The following is a 17,679-nucleotide window of genomic DNA, read 5'->3' on the forward strand; positions in this document are numbered from 1 at the left end:
GGACAAAATGGAGGCCAAATATGTTCATGGAGCATGCTACTGTATATTCTCAGATGGCTTCCTAACACATGAAATCACTACGTGTCCTTTCAGAAACATCAAAGTATCACAAGAAGAGCTTCTCTTACATAAAAGTATGTGATCTAACAAACACCAAGAAAAGGCTACATGATGACACAGACCACAGAGTGGCGTTTGTACAGAAGGCTCTCTGAACTGACTTTCCATCTTAGTCTGTTCAGAGACTCGCTCGTACATGTGCGAGTGTAACCTGAAGCCTCTATCGATCGCCTTTTCTGGATTCGATGCAGCATGATCCGGTAAGTCCCGGTGATAGGGCTTCTTATGTCGAAACTGTTGTTGAGATGAAACGCACTGATGCCAAGATCCTCCAGGGCCACTTTCACATTTAGCTCCTCTGAGGTGAGGATGTGGTTTGGCTCGACCAGGTGTGACGGAGTAGGTCTGGAAGGTGGGTAGGCCTGGGGGTACTCGATGCCTGCCATCCAGCTGCTCCTCATGATTTGTGCCAAGCTGAGACGGTCTACAGGAACTGGCCTCAGGAGACCCTTTATGATCTCCTGGCAGGACTTGGTAACATATGAGGGAATCGAGTAAGAACCCTGCAGGATGCAAATCTTCAGCCTGTTTGTGGTGGCTGCTTTAAAGGGCATTGTGGCGGTCACCATGAAGTAAAGCAGAATACCCATTGCCCAAGTGTCAACATAATGTCCAATGTAGCCTTTCTCTTTAAAAAGCTCAGGAGCTGCATAAGGTGGAGAGCCACAGAACGTGTGCAATATGTCATTAGGGCTGCAACTTGTGCTAAAACCAAAATCCCCTACTTTAATGCAGTTGGTGTGGGTGTAGAACACATTCTCAGCCTTCAGGTCCCTGTGGACAATGTTATTATCATGCTGGAAAAGGAGAAGACAAAGACATTTTATTTAAACAGTCAGAAATTTCTCAGTCTCAGCCCCACATTACATCATTGCACAACATCTAGGGGTCTCTTACTCTGGGTGTGCATAGCTATTAAGTCTGCAAAGACCTCTATATAATCAAACTGCTCCATTCTGAACTACTGTAGGAGCATCAAACCTCAATATGACAGAAAGCAAGATGGAGGTAATTTATTGCACTAAAGCAGTGAAGTTTATAAACTTAAACTTTTTCTTAAGCTTTTCAAAATTTATCACATTACAACCTGAAACCTCAATGTCCTCCAATTGGATTTTGGATGATAAACCAACCTGTGAAGTGTGGTCAGCATTTGTCTTCAGGTCAAAGTTATTCAGAGTCACCATTTAATGCTACTACATCTAAAAAACCTCTGGAGACTTTATATATTTTTTGTCCTTTCTTTCATACAGCTCGAGCTCAGTTATGATGGATGGAGAAGATCTATGAGTGAAATTGACCTGTTCTCAGTGTAAGTCTGTGTTTAATTTGATCATTGATCTAATGATTCTTTGATCAGAATAATATGGCCCTGGTTGTTTGTTTTGCATCTCTACCCAGGCAAGCATCCATTTACCTGCAGAGGAAAGGCAGCCGCACAGATCGATGGTTTCATCATCACGTTTCACTTTAGAAACTTGCATTTCTTGATCCGTCCACACAAAGCATATTATATTAAGGCCAAAAATTTCCATTTTGATCTGACTGGCAAGGCCTCCCCGATATATGGCTTTTTTAGAAAATTTTAAAGGAGTCATCACCTGGTATTTTACACACACAATCCTTCTGAAATTATCTTCCAATTCTCTGATTAATAGAGAGGAGAATACTTTTCTAAATACAACTCATTGAAACTCCCTTTTTCTTTTCTCTAGATAGTACTCATGCACTGGAAAAAATCGAAATCTAGATACATTTTTCTTCAATGAGGTGCATTTGTTCTTGAATTGAGGAGGTAAGTGGGAAACTTTGCCTTTTTTTTTTTTGCAATGTGAAAGTTTGACTTATAAGTCTGCGTGTTCATGTCCTCTGTGATAAGGTGATTGGTCGGAAGAAGAACAGCACTGGAAAAAATCGAAATCTAGATGAGTAATTATTTCTTAAATTAAGTGCATTTGTTCCTTGATAGAGGAGGTAAAAGTTACATTTTGCCAATGGAACAAGACAATTTACACTTAAAATTAGAAAACACAATTGTGTTGTCTTATTTAAAGTTCATATTATCTAATTATCTTATTTTAAGAGAAAAAAAATACTCATTCCATTGGCAAACTGTCTCATTTACCTACTCAAATTAAGGGTAAATATACTTAATTTAAGGAACTTTTTACTTTTTCCTAGATTGTTTTTCCAGTGAGAGTGGTTATGGGAGCTGGCTGGGTTTTACACACGTTGATACGTTAAAAAAACAATAACAAAATCTAAAATCAAGAGATCAAATCCAGTCCGATTAAGGCTTATATTTGAGCCAGAGTCAGAATCAGAAAATAAAGAGGTAGAAGCAGTGGATGAAGGAATTATCTCCCTTATATGACATTGCTTTACCCAAACACATGTGCACTCACAGAAAAACTTGCAGTTTACAAACATCCCCCTCGCAGATTAACGAATAAATTAATACACAATTGAAATCTGTAAATTACATGGAAATGTGTTAGCAAAATTAACAAGTTTCCATGGATCGTTCCAAACGTTTCCTGGTGACTTACAAAAGAAAAAACAGGTAAAGCAGGAACACTTACCAACTGCACTGCAGGTGAGTCCCTGATTGTTGGAGTAGCAAAAAAATAATAGGCGAAAATATGCAGTACACACAATAAGAGCTGCAGGGAGAATCACTGGAACATTGCTGTCAGAGGTGAACTTTATTTACTGGTAGTTTGGTCAACTGGCAAAATGGAAATGTTTTCTTCTCTGTGTTTGCAACCAACAATGGAGCATTTAATATCAGTGTGACGTTGGTCATTTTACTTTCAACATCAACTCTATGGTAATGTTGACAGATCAACATCACAACTTCAGGTGGTGGAAGAGAGATAAGCATGGCTTATATTATGTAGCTGAAATTACTGATGTCATTAGATCAACAAAGCCAGAATCTTGTGTTTGGGAGCGTGCGCACTTGTGGGCTTATCTGGTATGAACAAAGAGTGTTTACACATGGCAAAAAACAAACCACTTCCACATTCCGTATTATCTGGCAGGTTTTAACTGATGCCCAACACCCACACACACATTTTATTTTGAAAAAAAAATCTGATTTCTGGTTGATGACTCCTTTAAACAGGACTTCTATTGTCTTTCTTTATCCAAAATACTTTCTAAGAACAGCTGTGAGATTATAAAAAACAAGAAGACCCTATTTACTAATCAGGTGACTTCTTTAGGCTGTCGTTTGTCATTTGTCGTTTGTATAATCTGTTAAATTATTAACAGATAACAGCATAATCAGATTTTTATTATGAATTTGCTATGTATTAATCAAAATAATTCATTTCTTGCTGGACATTGGCACAGTCGGTAGCAGAGCTGTTTGTCAGTTAAAAGGTACTTGGTTTGAATCCTGATTTGCTCACTCCTACATGCAGTTTGCATGTCCTCCCTGTGAATGTGTGAGTCTTCTCCAGGAATTCCAGCTTTCAAAAAACAAGACAAGCAGGACTCTTTAAATCCGGGGTGTCCGATGTCAGACCTTAAGGGCAAATTTTTGAATTTTCGCAGCTTTAACACACCTAAAGGCTGATTTAAGGCTGGTTTATACTCAGAAAGCAGGTCATCTGCATGTGTGTCACAGTGAACTCAAATGAGCCCACGCAACTTCCGCAGACACTCTGGTGCATCTCTCCAAAATTGTAGGTGTCTGCAGACAGTGCTGCAGACAGATTGGCCAAATCTGCCTCCAATTGGTCAAATCTACATCCGCTCTACACTATGCCTATTTCCTGTTTGGTACCTTACTGGCCTGTTTTGTTTTTATGACCGCCATTGTGGAAAAGGACTCGTGAAGTAGGACCAGCTAGAAGGGCGAGGTGCGAAAACGCTGGGACCCTTTATCTGCCTGGATCCCTGCTCTTTTTCGCCCTCATGTCCCTCCATTGTTGCACAAACTTGCCCCCACTTCCTCCCCGCCTTGGCCGTATCTAGACCCACAGCTAGTTCATGATTGTCCCTCTTGCGTTGTGGCGTGGAACAACATAGCGCAGACCACCCTTTAATATTGGGGATAAATCAAAAATATCTGTGACAATCTCACTGCGGCACACCGCTGCGGGAATATAACCAGCCTTTAACACACAGTTAAAGCCTGTTAATCAACAATCAAAGGGAATCAGGAGTGCCGGAGCATAAAAACCTCTAAAACAAGCAGTGCGGCAGGCCCTCGAGAACAGACTGTGGACACACCTGCTCTAAATTGTCCTTGTGGTGTTCATCTTTGTGTTTTCCTCTTATGGATTTGTGACCTTTTCAGGGTATTTCCCAACTGTTACCAAATTACCTCTCTTCTCCGTCCCGCAATGACCACTGGGTATAGATAAGCGATAGATGCATTTATTTCCTTTTTCTAGTTGTCTATTACACAAAACCCAGACAATATAAACATAAAGTTTTATGGTTGTAATGTGAAAAAAATTGGATGCTGGTGAAAATACTGTTGCATGGCACAGTAAATCACACAGTCCTAGACGACTACAATACTTGGCCTTGAACATTATCATGCCAGAGCATAGGCAAGTCGGTGTATGAGCCGGTTTGGCATTTTGTTTTCACTCTCTTTGCTTTCGTTTTCCCAGAAAAGCCAACACCCACTCTGCCCCCCTTCTGTCTCACTCACCATGTGCTTCACTGCAGAGAGAACCTGTGAAAACACCAGCTTGCTCTCCAGGTCCGAGAGGCGTCCTCTGGTGGTGATCTTGGAGAACAGCTCCCCTCCACTGGCATACTCCATCACCAGGTAAAGCCGTTTAAATGTTTCCACCACTTCATACAGGCGCACTATGTTAGGATGGGAAAATCTCTCCATGCAGCTGATCTCGGAGGCAAAGAGAGTCTGGGCCTGTTTGTTCAGACGCTCCTTATCCAGGACTTTTACTGCCACTCTCTCTATCAGATGAAGACATAGAAAAATGCAATCAAGCAAAACACATAAAATTGTACATCAGTATTAAGCTTCATCCTGCCATTTTAGTGTTCTTAAATAAATAAAATGCATAAAACAGCATGTGTTTATGAAGCGGCTCACAACATGGCTACCATGTTACATGACAGACAAGGATGTAAACATTATGGATTAGTTAGGGACCGACTGATGAGATTAGTCATGTCTTCTGACATGTGGAATGACCCAGACTAATGGATCTATGTCTCCTTGAGCTCAGCTGGATGTCTATGCATTAATCTTAAAGCGTTTAAAGAGTTCCCATCAAACACGTGATCCCAGATATTGAGCAGTGCAAAGTATCTAAAAATAAAAAAAATAAAAAGGTGAGTCACAGGAAGTAGAAATAGGAAAAAAATGAACACCCCTCCTGTATAAACTGCAGACTTTATATAGTTTTGTTCTTCAAACTATGATTGGGAGGTTTCACATTAAAGGTTTAAGTATATCATTGAAAAAAAGCTTACTTTACACCATATTCACATATTTTACGCTTATGTAACAACACTGACGTCACATTTAGAAAGCTTAAATACCGGTAAGAATGGAATTATTATCATTTATTTATCCTGCACAAGAATAATTTATTGTAGGCTTTTGTTCTGCAGAATAGTTCAATTCATATATATATATATATATGTATATATAAATAATTGACCAGATTTAAAAAAAAAATGCAACATTTTAATTGGTATTAAGATTTTACACGCATTCTTCTTTGGGGTCCCAGTAATGCGGTGAGAAGCTCTACGTCTGTTGATCTTCAGTCGTCACTAAAGTTGCCAAAGTATCCAAAAACTCACCTTTGGTCAGATCATGTATTCCCAGTCTAACTTGGGAAAAGTTACCAGAGCCAATTTGTCCCTTCAGCTCATAAAAGCCGACACGCCGTCCACATGTCAGATCATCCATCACCCTCTCTGAGTGGGTCATATTGAACACTGCCTTTCCGAAGGTTGTCCTCTGCAGCGACTCTTCATCCTCTGTCGCTTTTCTGTTTCGCTCCACTTTGTTGTTCTCCTTTGGTGATTTTTCTTCATGATGAACGCTTGACTTTAAATAGGAACCTGACATTGAAAAACAGGATATAAGGTGATTTCAAATACATTCTGACTGCAATTATTTAGAATAAAATACCTTCTGCAATGATGGAAGATTAAAAGTTGTATCCATACTTACATGTTTTCCCTTTTATGTTCTTCTTGCTCTTTTCGGTGTTTATTGTATTAATTCTGTCGTTTAAATACATGATTCCGATCCGGAAGTGTGGAACCTCTTTTTCCACAATTTAAGTAAATACAGTGAAGAACAAAGGAAAACAAATTTCTCAAACCTAAAATTCAAAATGAAAGGTTGACTGGAAAATTGTAGAGCATGCATCAGAAAAATATCTTTTAGAAGTTTTCTTTTTTCAAAAAGTCAGCTTCCTATCAGGAGTAGGCTATACGTCTGTACACTGGCACCTTTACACAAGCTGTGTGATTAGCAGAGTAGTCTCAGAGTTATTAATCCAAAACTACTACATAATGCCCTATAATCCCCTCCTGTGCTGTTCTCCTCCCATGCAGATAAACAATACATAACCTTTGGAGACTTCTTCAGAACTTAAGATAAACATACCACCTGATCTTAAATATATGTGCAACTATTATATGCAGTTATTGTATGAATGCTGCAGGTTATTAATCCACTATTTTTGTTATCTTTGTGCTCTTTCATCCATTTAATTAAAATGTTCAGCTCTTTTAAAGATGAAAACTGGAGCCTCTGTTAATTATATATCATCTTCAATTAATATTCCCCATTCTATTTTTAGCTTACCAAATTTGATAGTAAAAGTCAGGATGCTATATTTTTTGGGGGGAGTTATTTTTTGATAATAGGATGGGTGGAAAAGTGTGGTGACGGCTTGACAACACCATTTTAATTTAGGCTTGAGTCACTATTTTCCCTCAAATTATAAATCACCACATTTGGATATTCATAACTACTTATGCTAATCACATTTTATTTTGGTTTACATTAAAATTAGCTGTTGATGGCACAATACCCACAAAATAAATTACAGAGTTAAAATCCTATGTAAAGAGAAAATAGATATTTTTTCCTTTAATGATACGGTTTGGCAAGTGATAAGACTTCACACAAAGGTATATTAAAAGAATAGGCCTCTTTGTGACCAGGTCACGCAGCAGTTTAGCGACCCAGACACTGACCGTGATACCAGACAGTCAGCACAAGCACGCAGATGTCTCCCGCCAGTAGTTCTCGCCAACCTCTGCTGCACACAGACTGCTCCCACTGGATTATCGCTGGATATTATCTTGTATAAAGTGCTTGCTCATGTCGCAGGTGACTCATTATAATCTGTGCTCTAGTAAGATCTTTGCACGTGCAATGCTGAATAAAGCCTCTTAAAGGTGGAGGATCCCTAAAGGGAATAGAAATGAACTCCACTGCTCTCTCTGTAGTTAATCTCAACAATGCAAAACTATGTACTATACCTTAAAGGTTTTACTGCGGTAGGATGGTCTCAAAGTGAAAGAATTTGATCAGAGTTCAATGAAAAATATCAATGTTAACAAATAATGTTGCTGATGTTTATGAAAAGGTTTTTATTGCAGAGAAAGTGATATTTGATCATCAGTTTTGGACAATATCTCTCTCCTGCATCCCTCTAAAGCTCTCCTCATCCTTACGTCAAACGTTTTATAAATGGTTGCCCTGGGGACTTGTACGGACATGCTTTTGTTTTGATCAGACTATTATTTTTGGATCCCTATGATGTTAAAAACAATGGTGACCCACCTTTCACTTTCCTGGGGTAAAGTCCAACCTTCCTTTCATTTAAATGCACTGATTCATCCGATACACTCAGATGAATCCTCTACAATCCCTGGAAGAGAAACAGGTGCACAGCATTACAGATCTTCTACTGTGCTTAACACTGGGCATTGGGTGTTTGGGTTTTTAACACATGCAAACATGATGATGTAGAAACTCAAAAGCAGCACACAAGAAGACAGGACAGGGACACAGTAAAGTTAGGTCACAAAACAATATTAAACATTTCCATCAAAAATACTGCAGAAATAGCTGCCAGCCCAGAGGGAAGGGGAACATGTATTATAGCTTTTGGAAGAAAATTCAAATTAGAGAGCGCTAGAGAGTAGGTACATAACTCTAAGTGAATGTCTGATGGCTTCTTTCACAATGGTTGTTTGCTGTCAGATAAAAGGGGATGTCAGATCAGCACATCAAAGTAGCAACTGATTGGAAAGAAAGTGCATTACTTCATATTACAAAATATTCTTAACTCCTAAGGGATCCTTGAAAAAGTATAACGTATAAGGCAAAAAAAATAATGTATCTTTTCATTCTTTTTATTTTTATTTAAACAGCTCACTCTTTTAAAACTACTTCAGCATATAATTCTGAAATAAATATTAATCATTATTTTGGATTTTATTGAAGGACATAATAAAAAAATGTTACAATAATCTTAAGTGGAAAAGATATAAAAACAAACATTTAGAAATTATTTTTAGAAGATGGGTGGCTCACAGAACTGTAAGCAACATTGATATTCTAATGATCATAAAATAGAATTTTCTTAAAATCATTTAATTTGGTGGATATTTGGAAAACAGAAAATTATAATAAACCAATGCATTGTTTCCATAATAAATTAGTTAAAAGTGGGATCAAAATAGCATTGTCCGGATTTTTTTATTAAAAACAAAAAATATAATATCTAAGCTTAATTCAGACAGCCAGTAGCAAATTAGCAGCAACCATGTTAGAAGTGTATATGAATAGTTTTATAAGACTAATAATGGTTGTGTTCATTCTCTAAGTGTTTTTGGTTAATTTTGAACATTTCCTCAAATATCATTGCAGTGCAGCCTCTGGGGAAGGGATAGCAAGCACAGATTTACTCAGGATTTGTGGATGAAGGGAAAAGAGCAGAGTTTTCTGCTGGCTCTGATGAGGTCTGACCATTTGGTGTCATGTTGAATAAACACAAAGGTGCTGGAGTTTTGTGAAGATGAGGATCACGCCTCGCACCCCCTGCTGAGCCTGTTTTTGTGTTTAGACCTAGTTTTGTTTTAAGTCAGAGGTGCTAAACACTTTCCTCCTGAGATAAAAGATGATTGATGCCTTTGAGGCTGAGTCTTTGAATGGTTTGTGGCCTTTATAAGCCCCTTCATTAGTGAGAGCTCAGGTCTGGTCAACATATCTAATCCTCTGTGGGCAAAAACAACAACAGCATCAAAAACCCCAGAGACGCTGAGATTCCTCTTTGAAGTGGGCCCTGCATTTTAAGGCATTCAGCATGGAAATTTGATTAGCTCTCCCTTTTCTGGCCACTAAAGACTGACTTTGTGGTGAGATTTTAGGCAGAAGCTTGATCCTATAAATATCTGAGGCAGGAGTAAGCAGAGCAGCACTGAGGAGCACATTCAGTTGAGTCATGGATGTTCTCCAACTTTTCCTTTTTTTCCTGTGTGTGCTTCACCTGACATGTAAGTACTGATGTTCTAGTGCAGCAGTTTATTTAACCAAACAAAGTAGTAAATACATGTTAAATGATTTGATCTTCCTAGAATGAAGGGATTGCAATGTTCATATAACAAAAAAATATTTTGAAAACAGAAAGAATGAGAGCTTGGATTAGCTTGACCTTTAGTTGACAGCTGTTTTAGATGTAATGTTCATGTTTGAGATGCAGCTCCATTTAAAATGACAGCATGGATCCATGCATGTATTGTGTTTTCTTTAGTGAGTGGAACACTAAGCAAACACCTCGATCACAGAAACCTTTTTACACAGCGAGCGTGCTGCAAGAGGCAGAGTCACTTTGTGTACATCGGGCAAGGTAAGGAAACACACATGCAAGAAGTAGATATTTGTTTTTTTATTCCATATATCTACCCCTGACCCTCTTTCTGGGTACTTAGATATTTCAGGGAGTCCTGTCAGCGTAGATGTAGGAATGTGCAGATCACATTGCGGGATAACCACTAGATCATCGCAAGAAGCAAGACATCAGGAATACTCAAAGCATTCCTCAATGCTGGAATTCCTAAGGAGCAAAAAGGTATGCTGCAGTCCCACTTATTACCACAAGGGGGCATTGTGATTTTGTTATTACAAGTTAGGAACTCTGTTCTTGCTGTCATAAAATAAATCTTTAAAGAATCCTTCATTGTTTGTTAGAAAATCTGATATTGATGCTGCATATTAAAAAAATGCAAAAAGAAAATATATAAAGGAAAGAAAATTGTATAAATACATTTCCCCCATGTTGCATAATATTAACAATAAAATTCCCCAAACGGGCTGCTGATGAGCACAGCAACATGTTCTGACATGTTTAATGATTTTCCTTAAGATGAGGACTCGCGGTCCGGCAGCTCCAGAGATCCCAGATCACCTGAACCGGCTGCCTTCCTGCGGGGCGGACCAGCTGTGCGAGCCGACGGGGGTGCGCGTGGAGCGGCTGCTGCTGTTCCAGGGGCCCCGGGAGGTGGAGGTGATCGAGGAGTGTCAGTGTGAGATCAAACTAAGCCAGTGCATCAGAGTCCCAGCTTTGAGGACCTACTACTTCCAAACCCCGTACGAGGCGGTTATAGACGTGGGAGGATGTTCTCGCTCGAAAGGAGCCGAAGGTTTGTGCTTGAGTTTAAAAGCGTTATTCTAAAGTATTCACACCCATTTTCCATATTTCCGCTCACTTAAAACCACAAGCTTGAATGTAAATTGGTCATTTAGGTTTATATCTGCTTGTTTTCCTGTTGGATGGTGTTTTCCTCGCTCGTTTTGTCTTTTCATTTTAACTTTCCTGCTGCTTAAAGACGGAATCCCACAGCATGATGCCACCACCACCAAGTGTAGACATGGAGATAGCCTGTTCAGTGTGCAGACAGTTTAAAATGAAGGCCGGGTTTTCAGTTTGGGTTTTATCTCATCAGAGCTCTCTCTTGCATGCATGTCTGCTTTGTCAACCACATGGATTGGATTTTTTTCCTTTCTCATAAAGGCCTGAGGTGTGAAACTCAAGACTTACCATTGTCCTGTCAACACATACTCTCACCTGACCTGTGGACCTTTGCAGCTCCTCCTGGCTGCTTCTCCAACCTACTGATTGTTCTCATTGGCTTGCCTGTCAGGTTAGCTGGAAAGGCAGATTATTTTCTTTAGATTTTTAATTTCAGAGTTTTACAGAGATTGAGTCGGACTTCTATTTAGAGGGGTCTGAATAAAGGGAGTTGAATATAAATACACACCAAGCTAAACTTTTTTAATCAGTAAAATGAAAATAAAATGAACTTTTATTATTTTTAAGCTTAAGTTATCCTTATTTTTACCTGAAATTAAAAGAAGTGATCACGTTTTGCATAAATAATAATAATAATAAAAACATATTTTGAAGTTTTGGAAGACTTTTAGGCAAACTTATCAGGTCAAAAACCCTTTAATGAGACAGAGCTTAACTTTAGCATTCACTGCAAGTGGATAAAGTGTCTTAACAATACATCATAATAAATATAAATAAATAAACGTGTATTAATTAATGATAATATTTAATAACAGCTTTATTATGTAAATCATAACTCAACAAAATATCTAATATAGATCATAATATTCATTATCACAGTAAAATCTTTATTAATACTGAATAAAAAATAATGACAATAATAATGTCATTATAATCACAATCCACAGTGAAATATTTATCAATGATAATATTCTAATAATGAAATACAATATACTAACAACATGGTTTTCAGTTGGTCTTCTAATTTCCATGTATTTCTTTGAGTTTCTAGAGGAGGTGTTCAGTTATGGAGGGTTGATTCTTATTATTTTCTTCCATTTCACAATAATCTATCATTGATGACATTTAGCCCTCATAAAATCAGCTGAAGGTTGTGGTTAAAACATGATGAAATGAAAGAAGACACGAGTAAACACTGTTGTCTAAAAGTACAATGATAGACATAAAACTACTTCTTTTGTGAATAATATTATTAAATTATATTGCATGTATTGTTATTTTAATGGCACAAAATGAAATAAGGCTGTTTTCTTGATTATCAGAAAGCCACCTTGTTCTTTTTGGATTGTTTACTATTTTTTGTATCTTTTTTTGTCTCAATTCTCAAGTTGAAATGTTCCTTATGTCCTCACGGATAGCTAACAATACAGGATTTACATTCAAAAACACTTTAAGGCAAAGTTTAAAAAACTGTTAATTTTTATCAACTGTAGAAAAGGACCCATATAAATGTGGCACCATTTCTAGAAACATCTTAATCTTCTTAATTCAACTCAGTTTATTTATATAGCACCAAGTAACAACACATATCATCTTAAGGATGAATCCTATAGAGACAATACAGTCAGATTCTGGCCTTAAAATACATGCTAAGGATTGTTTGGGGTCTCCCTCCCCACCAGCAGAGGGCGCTTGTGTTCTGGTAAGGCTGTAAGTTTCCTTATTCCCACAGCCTATCACTATGGATCCTGAGCGAGACCCTCAGCCCCAAAATGCTCCTCAGCATTGATTAATACCAACTTAAGGTGGAATGTACAAAGTGATAAAGATCATCATTATTGAACTTAGTAGTATAAGCAGTTTTTTCCCCCTTTACTCCTGATTTCTACTCTTTTTTTATGATCAGTAAAAGAATTTAATGACAAGATATGCATCAAAATATTGGGTTTTGGGTTTGATTCTTGAAATGTGTTGCTATTCTTAATCTGGTGATGATTAATAATAAAGTATCAATGTTGATGCCTTAATTGACCAAGAATGCTGGCAATTTTATGATAAAATTTAGAAACAAAAAAAGCTTTTTCATTATTTAAACAGTGGCAACTTACCAGAGATAATCAGAGGGAAAATTATTAACTCGATGTGTGCTGAATGTTCATTCAATGCTTCTAAAATACAGTGTTCATAATTTAAAAGTTTATAACACACATATTTAACAATGTTTTTTTTTTTTTTATCTATTTTAAAACCTTTATTTATGGGGCATGAGTCCAAAATAAATATATGCAATGTTTTTTTCTGTTTGTCTGTATGTTCTGTTTCCATGCTATAATATTAACAATCTCTCCTCCCTGCCAGCAATACAGCCCATCTGCTATTATAAAGTATTATAAACAAATGAGTTTAAAGCAAGCCAAGTCAAGCACATTCATAACTACATCTATATACATAAAGATTTATTCAGCAACAACAAAAGAAAAACTTTTATTAAGTTCAGTTAACTTTGAATGTATAGAGAAAATATCCTTTGATTTCTGCTCCTTGGTTACCAAAGCATGACTGTTATGCACAAATGTTTAACATTGTTGATATTAATTACAATCTATTTGAGATGTGATATAATCCAATCTTTAAGGACCTCATTCAGTGCATATAATATTCCTGCTTAATCTTGCCCTAAGAACCAACAGTTTTGAACTGTTCAAAAGCACTTAAAATACACAAAATTATTCAAGTACAGCTTAATTAGGCTCTTCAAATGTTTAATTAGTTAAAATCCAATTAGGAACCCAGATTTGTTTTTTAGTTTGATTTGGACCACTTTACTTTCCAGTTAACATTTTCCTTCATGGTTTATTTCCAGGTGGTTTCTCCTGTGTCCCCACAAAGTTTGACTCAGCATTACTGGAAACGCCCAACAAAGTGGATGTGATCCAGACGGTGGCGGCCTGTGAACTGAAGGAGAGCTGCTACAGGATCCCCTACATAGAGTACTACTATGAAACAGTCCACCATGCCGATGGAGTCAGAGAAGAGAGGCTCAAAGTAAGTGAGATGAGGAAAAAAAAAAAAAAAAAGAATAGCGTGGTGGATTCAAAGTCTATCCTTTAAGATGCCTGCTTCACAAGCCTTTGTGATCCAGAAGCAGAGGAAACGAGGCCTTAGCTGGGTGCTAGACTCTAATGAAGTGCTTTTATGCATCAGACAAGCATCCTGGGAAGTCAGCACTCTAGCAGGGTAATTCAGAGGCTGGCACCGCACATGCGAGTGTGAAAACCACCAGAAAGTGATGTTCAGACCCACAGAGAAAGAATTAACATAGAAATAGGCAACAGTAGCATTTTATAAATGGAAAGGAGATTAAAAAAGTAACAAAGAAACATTTTTTAGAAGAGGAAATAAGGGTGTACCAGCAATAAAGAGAAAGTGGAAGCATGCAAGATCACACAAAGCTAAAAAAAAAAAAAATATGAAAAACTAAAATATAAGAATAAAATAAAAATCCAATGTAAGAGCAATACTGTAAGGAGGAGGGTGATTCTGAAAAATAGAATAGAATAGAAAATCTATTTGTTGTCCCACACTGAGAAAAATCTGGTGTTTACAGCAGCAAAAAGATTATAGAAAAAATGGACACACATGTATGGACCTAAGAAAAATGTGATGTGTAAGAATAAAATAATAGTGAAGAATTGAAAGATAAACAATAAAATGCTGTACTGTAAAGAGAATAAATAACAAATATACAGCTATGGATATTTTTACAGTAACATCAGAGATGTGCAAAATGACAGCAGAAAGTTATTTAACTGACTAAGGTAGAAACTGTGTAAAATCATGTGCAAATGTGCAATTCTGTTAAGTTATCTATTGTAACACAGGTAGAAAAGTTATACGTTCCCCTTATCTGTGGTTTTTGCTGTGGTTCCTGAGTTTGAATCCTTTTTGTATCAAAGCTGCTGCATAATAATTTATTTTGGTTCTTTAGTTTTTATGTCCTGCAAAGCTTCTCAGCAGTTACTGAGCTGCTCTCATTCATGGAATTCAATTTAAAAAGATTTGCTTTGTTTTAATTCAGCATTTTTTATTAACTAAGGAGCAAAACCAACTAAAAAGATCTCTCAAATTTGCTAAAATACAAGAAAATATTTTTTCTTAAAACAAGAGGATCATTTGTTTCTGTTTTGGTTTTTGCTTTCTACTGATTCTCTGCACCAAATGTGAGAATGGAGCTAGCAAACCCAAATGGCCCCTGCAGGTGTCGAATCAAAGCGCTTTTATCTTTCTAAATAGCAGATGCTCCTCAGCTCAAAGTGGGTCAATATTTGCAGCCAGCTGTGGTCTGACTTCCCCTCTCTCTCTGTGTTGCTAATTCTCTGCAGGAAATAGATGTAGGCAGATGTTTGGGAGGTTGCACAACAGGAAGCCGATGCCTTCTCAGGTCAGTATGAACTCACACACACACACCTCCTCCTGCCTCTCTAGTTGTAACAACAGCCTGTAAGCTCTAACACCTTCTGCACTTAGTCGTCTTTTTAGGGGATTAAATCCTTGCTTTATATTTGTATTCTGTCCTGCATCTGAAGGAGAAAAGATGCAAAGAATTTCACCAGATTTTCTCTGTACTTTAGATTTTTTTTTTTTATTTGTTTAGAAATACTTTGACCATATGTTATGCATACATAGCGGAAACACAAATTTAGGTAGAAAAAGAAGAGAAGACATGGTTTTCAAAATTTGGTTAAAAGGCTTTTGCATAAAACTCTGTGCAAGGAATTCTTTCATAAGTCACCAAACTAGATAACACAGTCCTCCACTGTCTAAGTCAGTCATCCAGTTGTTCAGTAGAAGCCTCAGAGGATTTTTAAGGGAGTACTTGTAAACAAACTGCATGATGATGTGTAAAGAACAAAGCTGAGAGAACAGGTAGAAAGCTCTGGAAGATTTACAGCGTTGTTAGGATTTAAGCAGCCAAGTCTGCAGTTTTTTAAGGAAAATGATGGATCAAACCATATGCATGGTATTTAATGGTCCATTCAAAGTCCAGACTTTAGCCCAATTGAGAATCTGTGGGAAAACCTGTGCATTAATGTTTAAAGATGCTCTCATTAAAGCAACTGAGTTTGAGCTATTTGTATGAGAAGAAGGAAAAGGGACTCAGGGGGATGTAATACAGAAATATGCCACACTTTATGGAGTTAAACACATTAAAATCATGATTTTTCTTTGTCCTTACAATATATTCTGCTCTGTGCTGCTTCATCACTTCACATTCCCACAAAATCATTGAAGTCAGTGGTTGAAACCAGATGAAATAGAAAACAATAGGATCTAAGGATCGTAGTTTCCTGCTCTGCTTCACAGTGATATGCAACTTGTAGGTTATTAAACAATTAAACAAAGTTATACTGTAAAGAATCTTTTGATGATATATGTTTTGAATACTTTTGGTCTGATTTTACTTTCTTTATAATACTTTGAACCAACAGAAATGATGTTTTAACTGTTTCTAAATAGAGATTTAGCTTTAGACAGATATTTAAAGTAGCCTCACCTTCACATTTCCACTAAAGCTGACTGTTACTGGCCTAAATACTTAAAATATTTATTTTTGCACAGGTTTAATGTATTGATTAGATTTTTCTTATTTCTATTTTGCTGCTGTAGGAGTCCATCTGATGAGGAAAACTGCCTCTTGTGGTCAGATAGACAGTCCAGCTCCTGTGTTCCTAAGGGGTATGAGAGCCACAGCTTCATCAACCCACATGGACAGATTCGCACTGTCCTATCCATCACCTCCTGCCTTTGTCAAAACTGAACACAGCGCACTCTGGTGGAAGACAACTTCTCTTCCTTTCCTCATGCAGATTTACTAAACTTTATCTGTCAAACCTCTATTTTTGTTGTTCTTGTTTAATATGTAATATATGTATAAATGATAATTTTGTAAATAAAATGTAAAAAAAAAAAAAAAAAGCAAGATCATAATGTGTATGTTGTTCTGCACACTTGGTATGTAAAAGATGTTAGATTGAGTGTGTCTGTGAGTGTAAGTTGGCATTAGTGTTTTATATTTTTTATTTTAGTTTTCCAGTAAATAATTAAACATGAATACGTAAAAATAAATAAAAATGTGCTTTACATGAAAAGACATGTTTAGAAATGGTCCCAGTTTCTGGTTTCATTGATGGCTGACCTGCCCTCTCATGTTTTAACTGGTTTCGATTTTTTTCTATTATCCCAAGGATTAAATTAAGTGAAAGAAGGAAAAATTAACCACAGGCTTTTTAAATGAAGAGGGTAGTACTGAATTTGACAAGATGATAAAGAAATTAATGACTTATATACTTAAAAAAATATTTTTATTTAAAACAAAGTAAACCACATACTATATTTACGTTTGATTTACAACCTAAAACTAAAGGAGCTTTTAGTGTTGATGCTTTTAAATCTCAAACTTAGAGGTTTGGGACATTTCTCATAAAGTATAACCCTTACATTAAAGCAAAAAGAACAAAGAATAAAATATCAGTCTTTAAAAAAACACATGCAGGCACTTACAACCTCCTCTTTTTGTTAGAGGCTTGTGAAGCAACACGTTGTTTGTCATGTGTTCTGTTTTTACTGCAGTAGAATTCTTTATGACCTGAATGCAAGGCGCTAAGAAGAAAACCAAACCTTTGATCCTTTAAATGTGCATTACAGTGAAGGAAACACGTTTTCTAAACTTGATGCATCTATCTATCTATCTATCTATCTATCTATCTATCTATCTATCTAT

General features: G+C 36.9%; 2 protein-coding genes across 3 annotated transcripts; one reads left to right on the top strand and one right to left on the bottom strand.

Moving 5' to 3' along the window:
• Positions 1–81: 81 nt before the first annotated feature.
• On the bottom strand, positions 82–6,365 carry LOC107085930 (serine/threonine-protein kinase NIM1-like). Its single transcript, XM_015376589.1, has 4 exons — positions 6,296–6,365; positions 5,920–6,183; positions 4,793–5,061; positions 82–917 (listed from the first exon to the last, which is right to left on the bottom strand). Exons 1-4 carry the CDS (start codon positions 6,363–6,365, stop codon positions 165–167), a joined length of 1,356 nt encoding a protein of 451 aa, XP_015232075.1. The 3' UTR covers positions 82–164.
• LOC107085931 lies at positions 1,393–16,856 on the top strand. Of its 2 annotated transcripts, XM_015376592.1 has the most exons (8): positions 1,393–1,432; positions 4,810–4,912; positions 9,900–9,995; positions 10,078–10,217; positions 10,512–10,788; positions 13,762–13,943; positions 15,281–15,339; positions 16,566–16,856. In XM_015376592.1, the coding sequence occupies exons 4-8, from the start codon at positions 10,113–10,115 to the stop codon at positions 16,714–16,716; spliced, it is 774 nt and encodes a 257-aa protein (XP_015232078.1). In that variant the 5' UTR covers positions 1,393–1,432; positions 4,810–4,912; positions 9,900–9,995; positions 10,078–10,112; the 3' UTR covers positions 16,717–16,856. The 2 variants fall into 2 exon arrangements, with proteins under 2 accessions (XP_015232078.1, XP_015232077.1); XM_015376591.1 differs by lacking the exons at positions 1,393–1,432; positions 4,810–4,912 and adding an exon at positions 9,573–9,642.
• Positions 16,857–17,679: the final 823 nt, after the last annotated feature.

Source organism: Cyprinodon variegatus, unplaced genomic scaffold (genome assembly GCF_000732505.1).
Source record: "Cyprinodon variegatus isolate N-32 unplaced genomic scaffold, C_variegatus-1.0 Scaffold137, whole genome shotgun sequence".
NCBI lineage: Eukaryota > Metazoa > Chordata > Actinopteri > Cyprinodontiformes > Cyprinodontidae > Cyprinodon > Cyprinodon variegatus.

What these genes read in the sequence shown, in the direction of transcription:
- LOC107085931 (XM_015376591.1), top strand. Translation starts at nt 9,591, where the DNA reads ATGGATGTTCTCCAACTTTTCCTTTTTTTCCTGTGTGTGCTTCACCTG. An exon ending in CTTTGTGTACATCGGGCAAG is followed by an intron (nt 9,996 to 10,077) that starts GTAAGGAAACAC and finishes CTGGGTACTTAG; the next exon opens with ATATTTCAGGGAGTCCTGTC. An exon ending in TCGCTCGAAAGGAGCCGAAG is followed by an intron (nt 10,789 to 13,761) that starts GTTTGTGCTTGA and finishes GTTTATTTCCAG; the next exon opens with GTGGTTTCTCCTGTGTCCCC.
- LOC107085930 (XM_015376589.1), bottom strand. Translation starts at nt 6,365, where the DNA reads ATGTATTTAAACGACAGAATTAATACAATAAACACCGAAAAGAGCAAG. An exon ending in GAACATAAAAGGGAAAACAT is followed by an intron (nt 6,184 to 6,295) that starts GTAAGTATGGAT and finishes TTTCAATGTCAG; the next exon opens with GTTCCTATTTAAAGTCAAGC. An exon ending in AATACATGATCTGACCAAAG is followed by an intron (nt 5,062 to 5,919) that starts GTGAGTTTTTGG and finishes TTCATCTGATAG; the next exon opens with AGAGAGTGGCAGTAAAAGTC.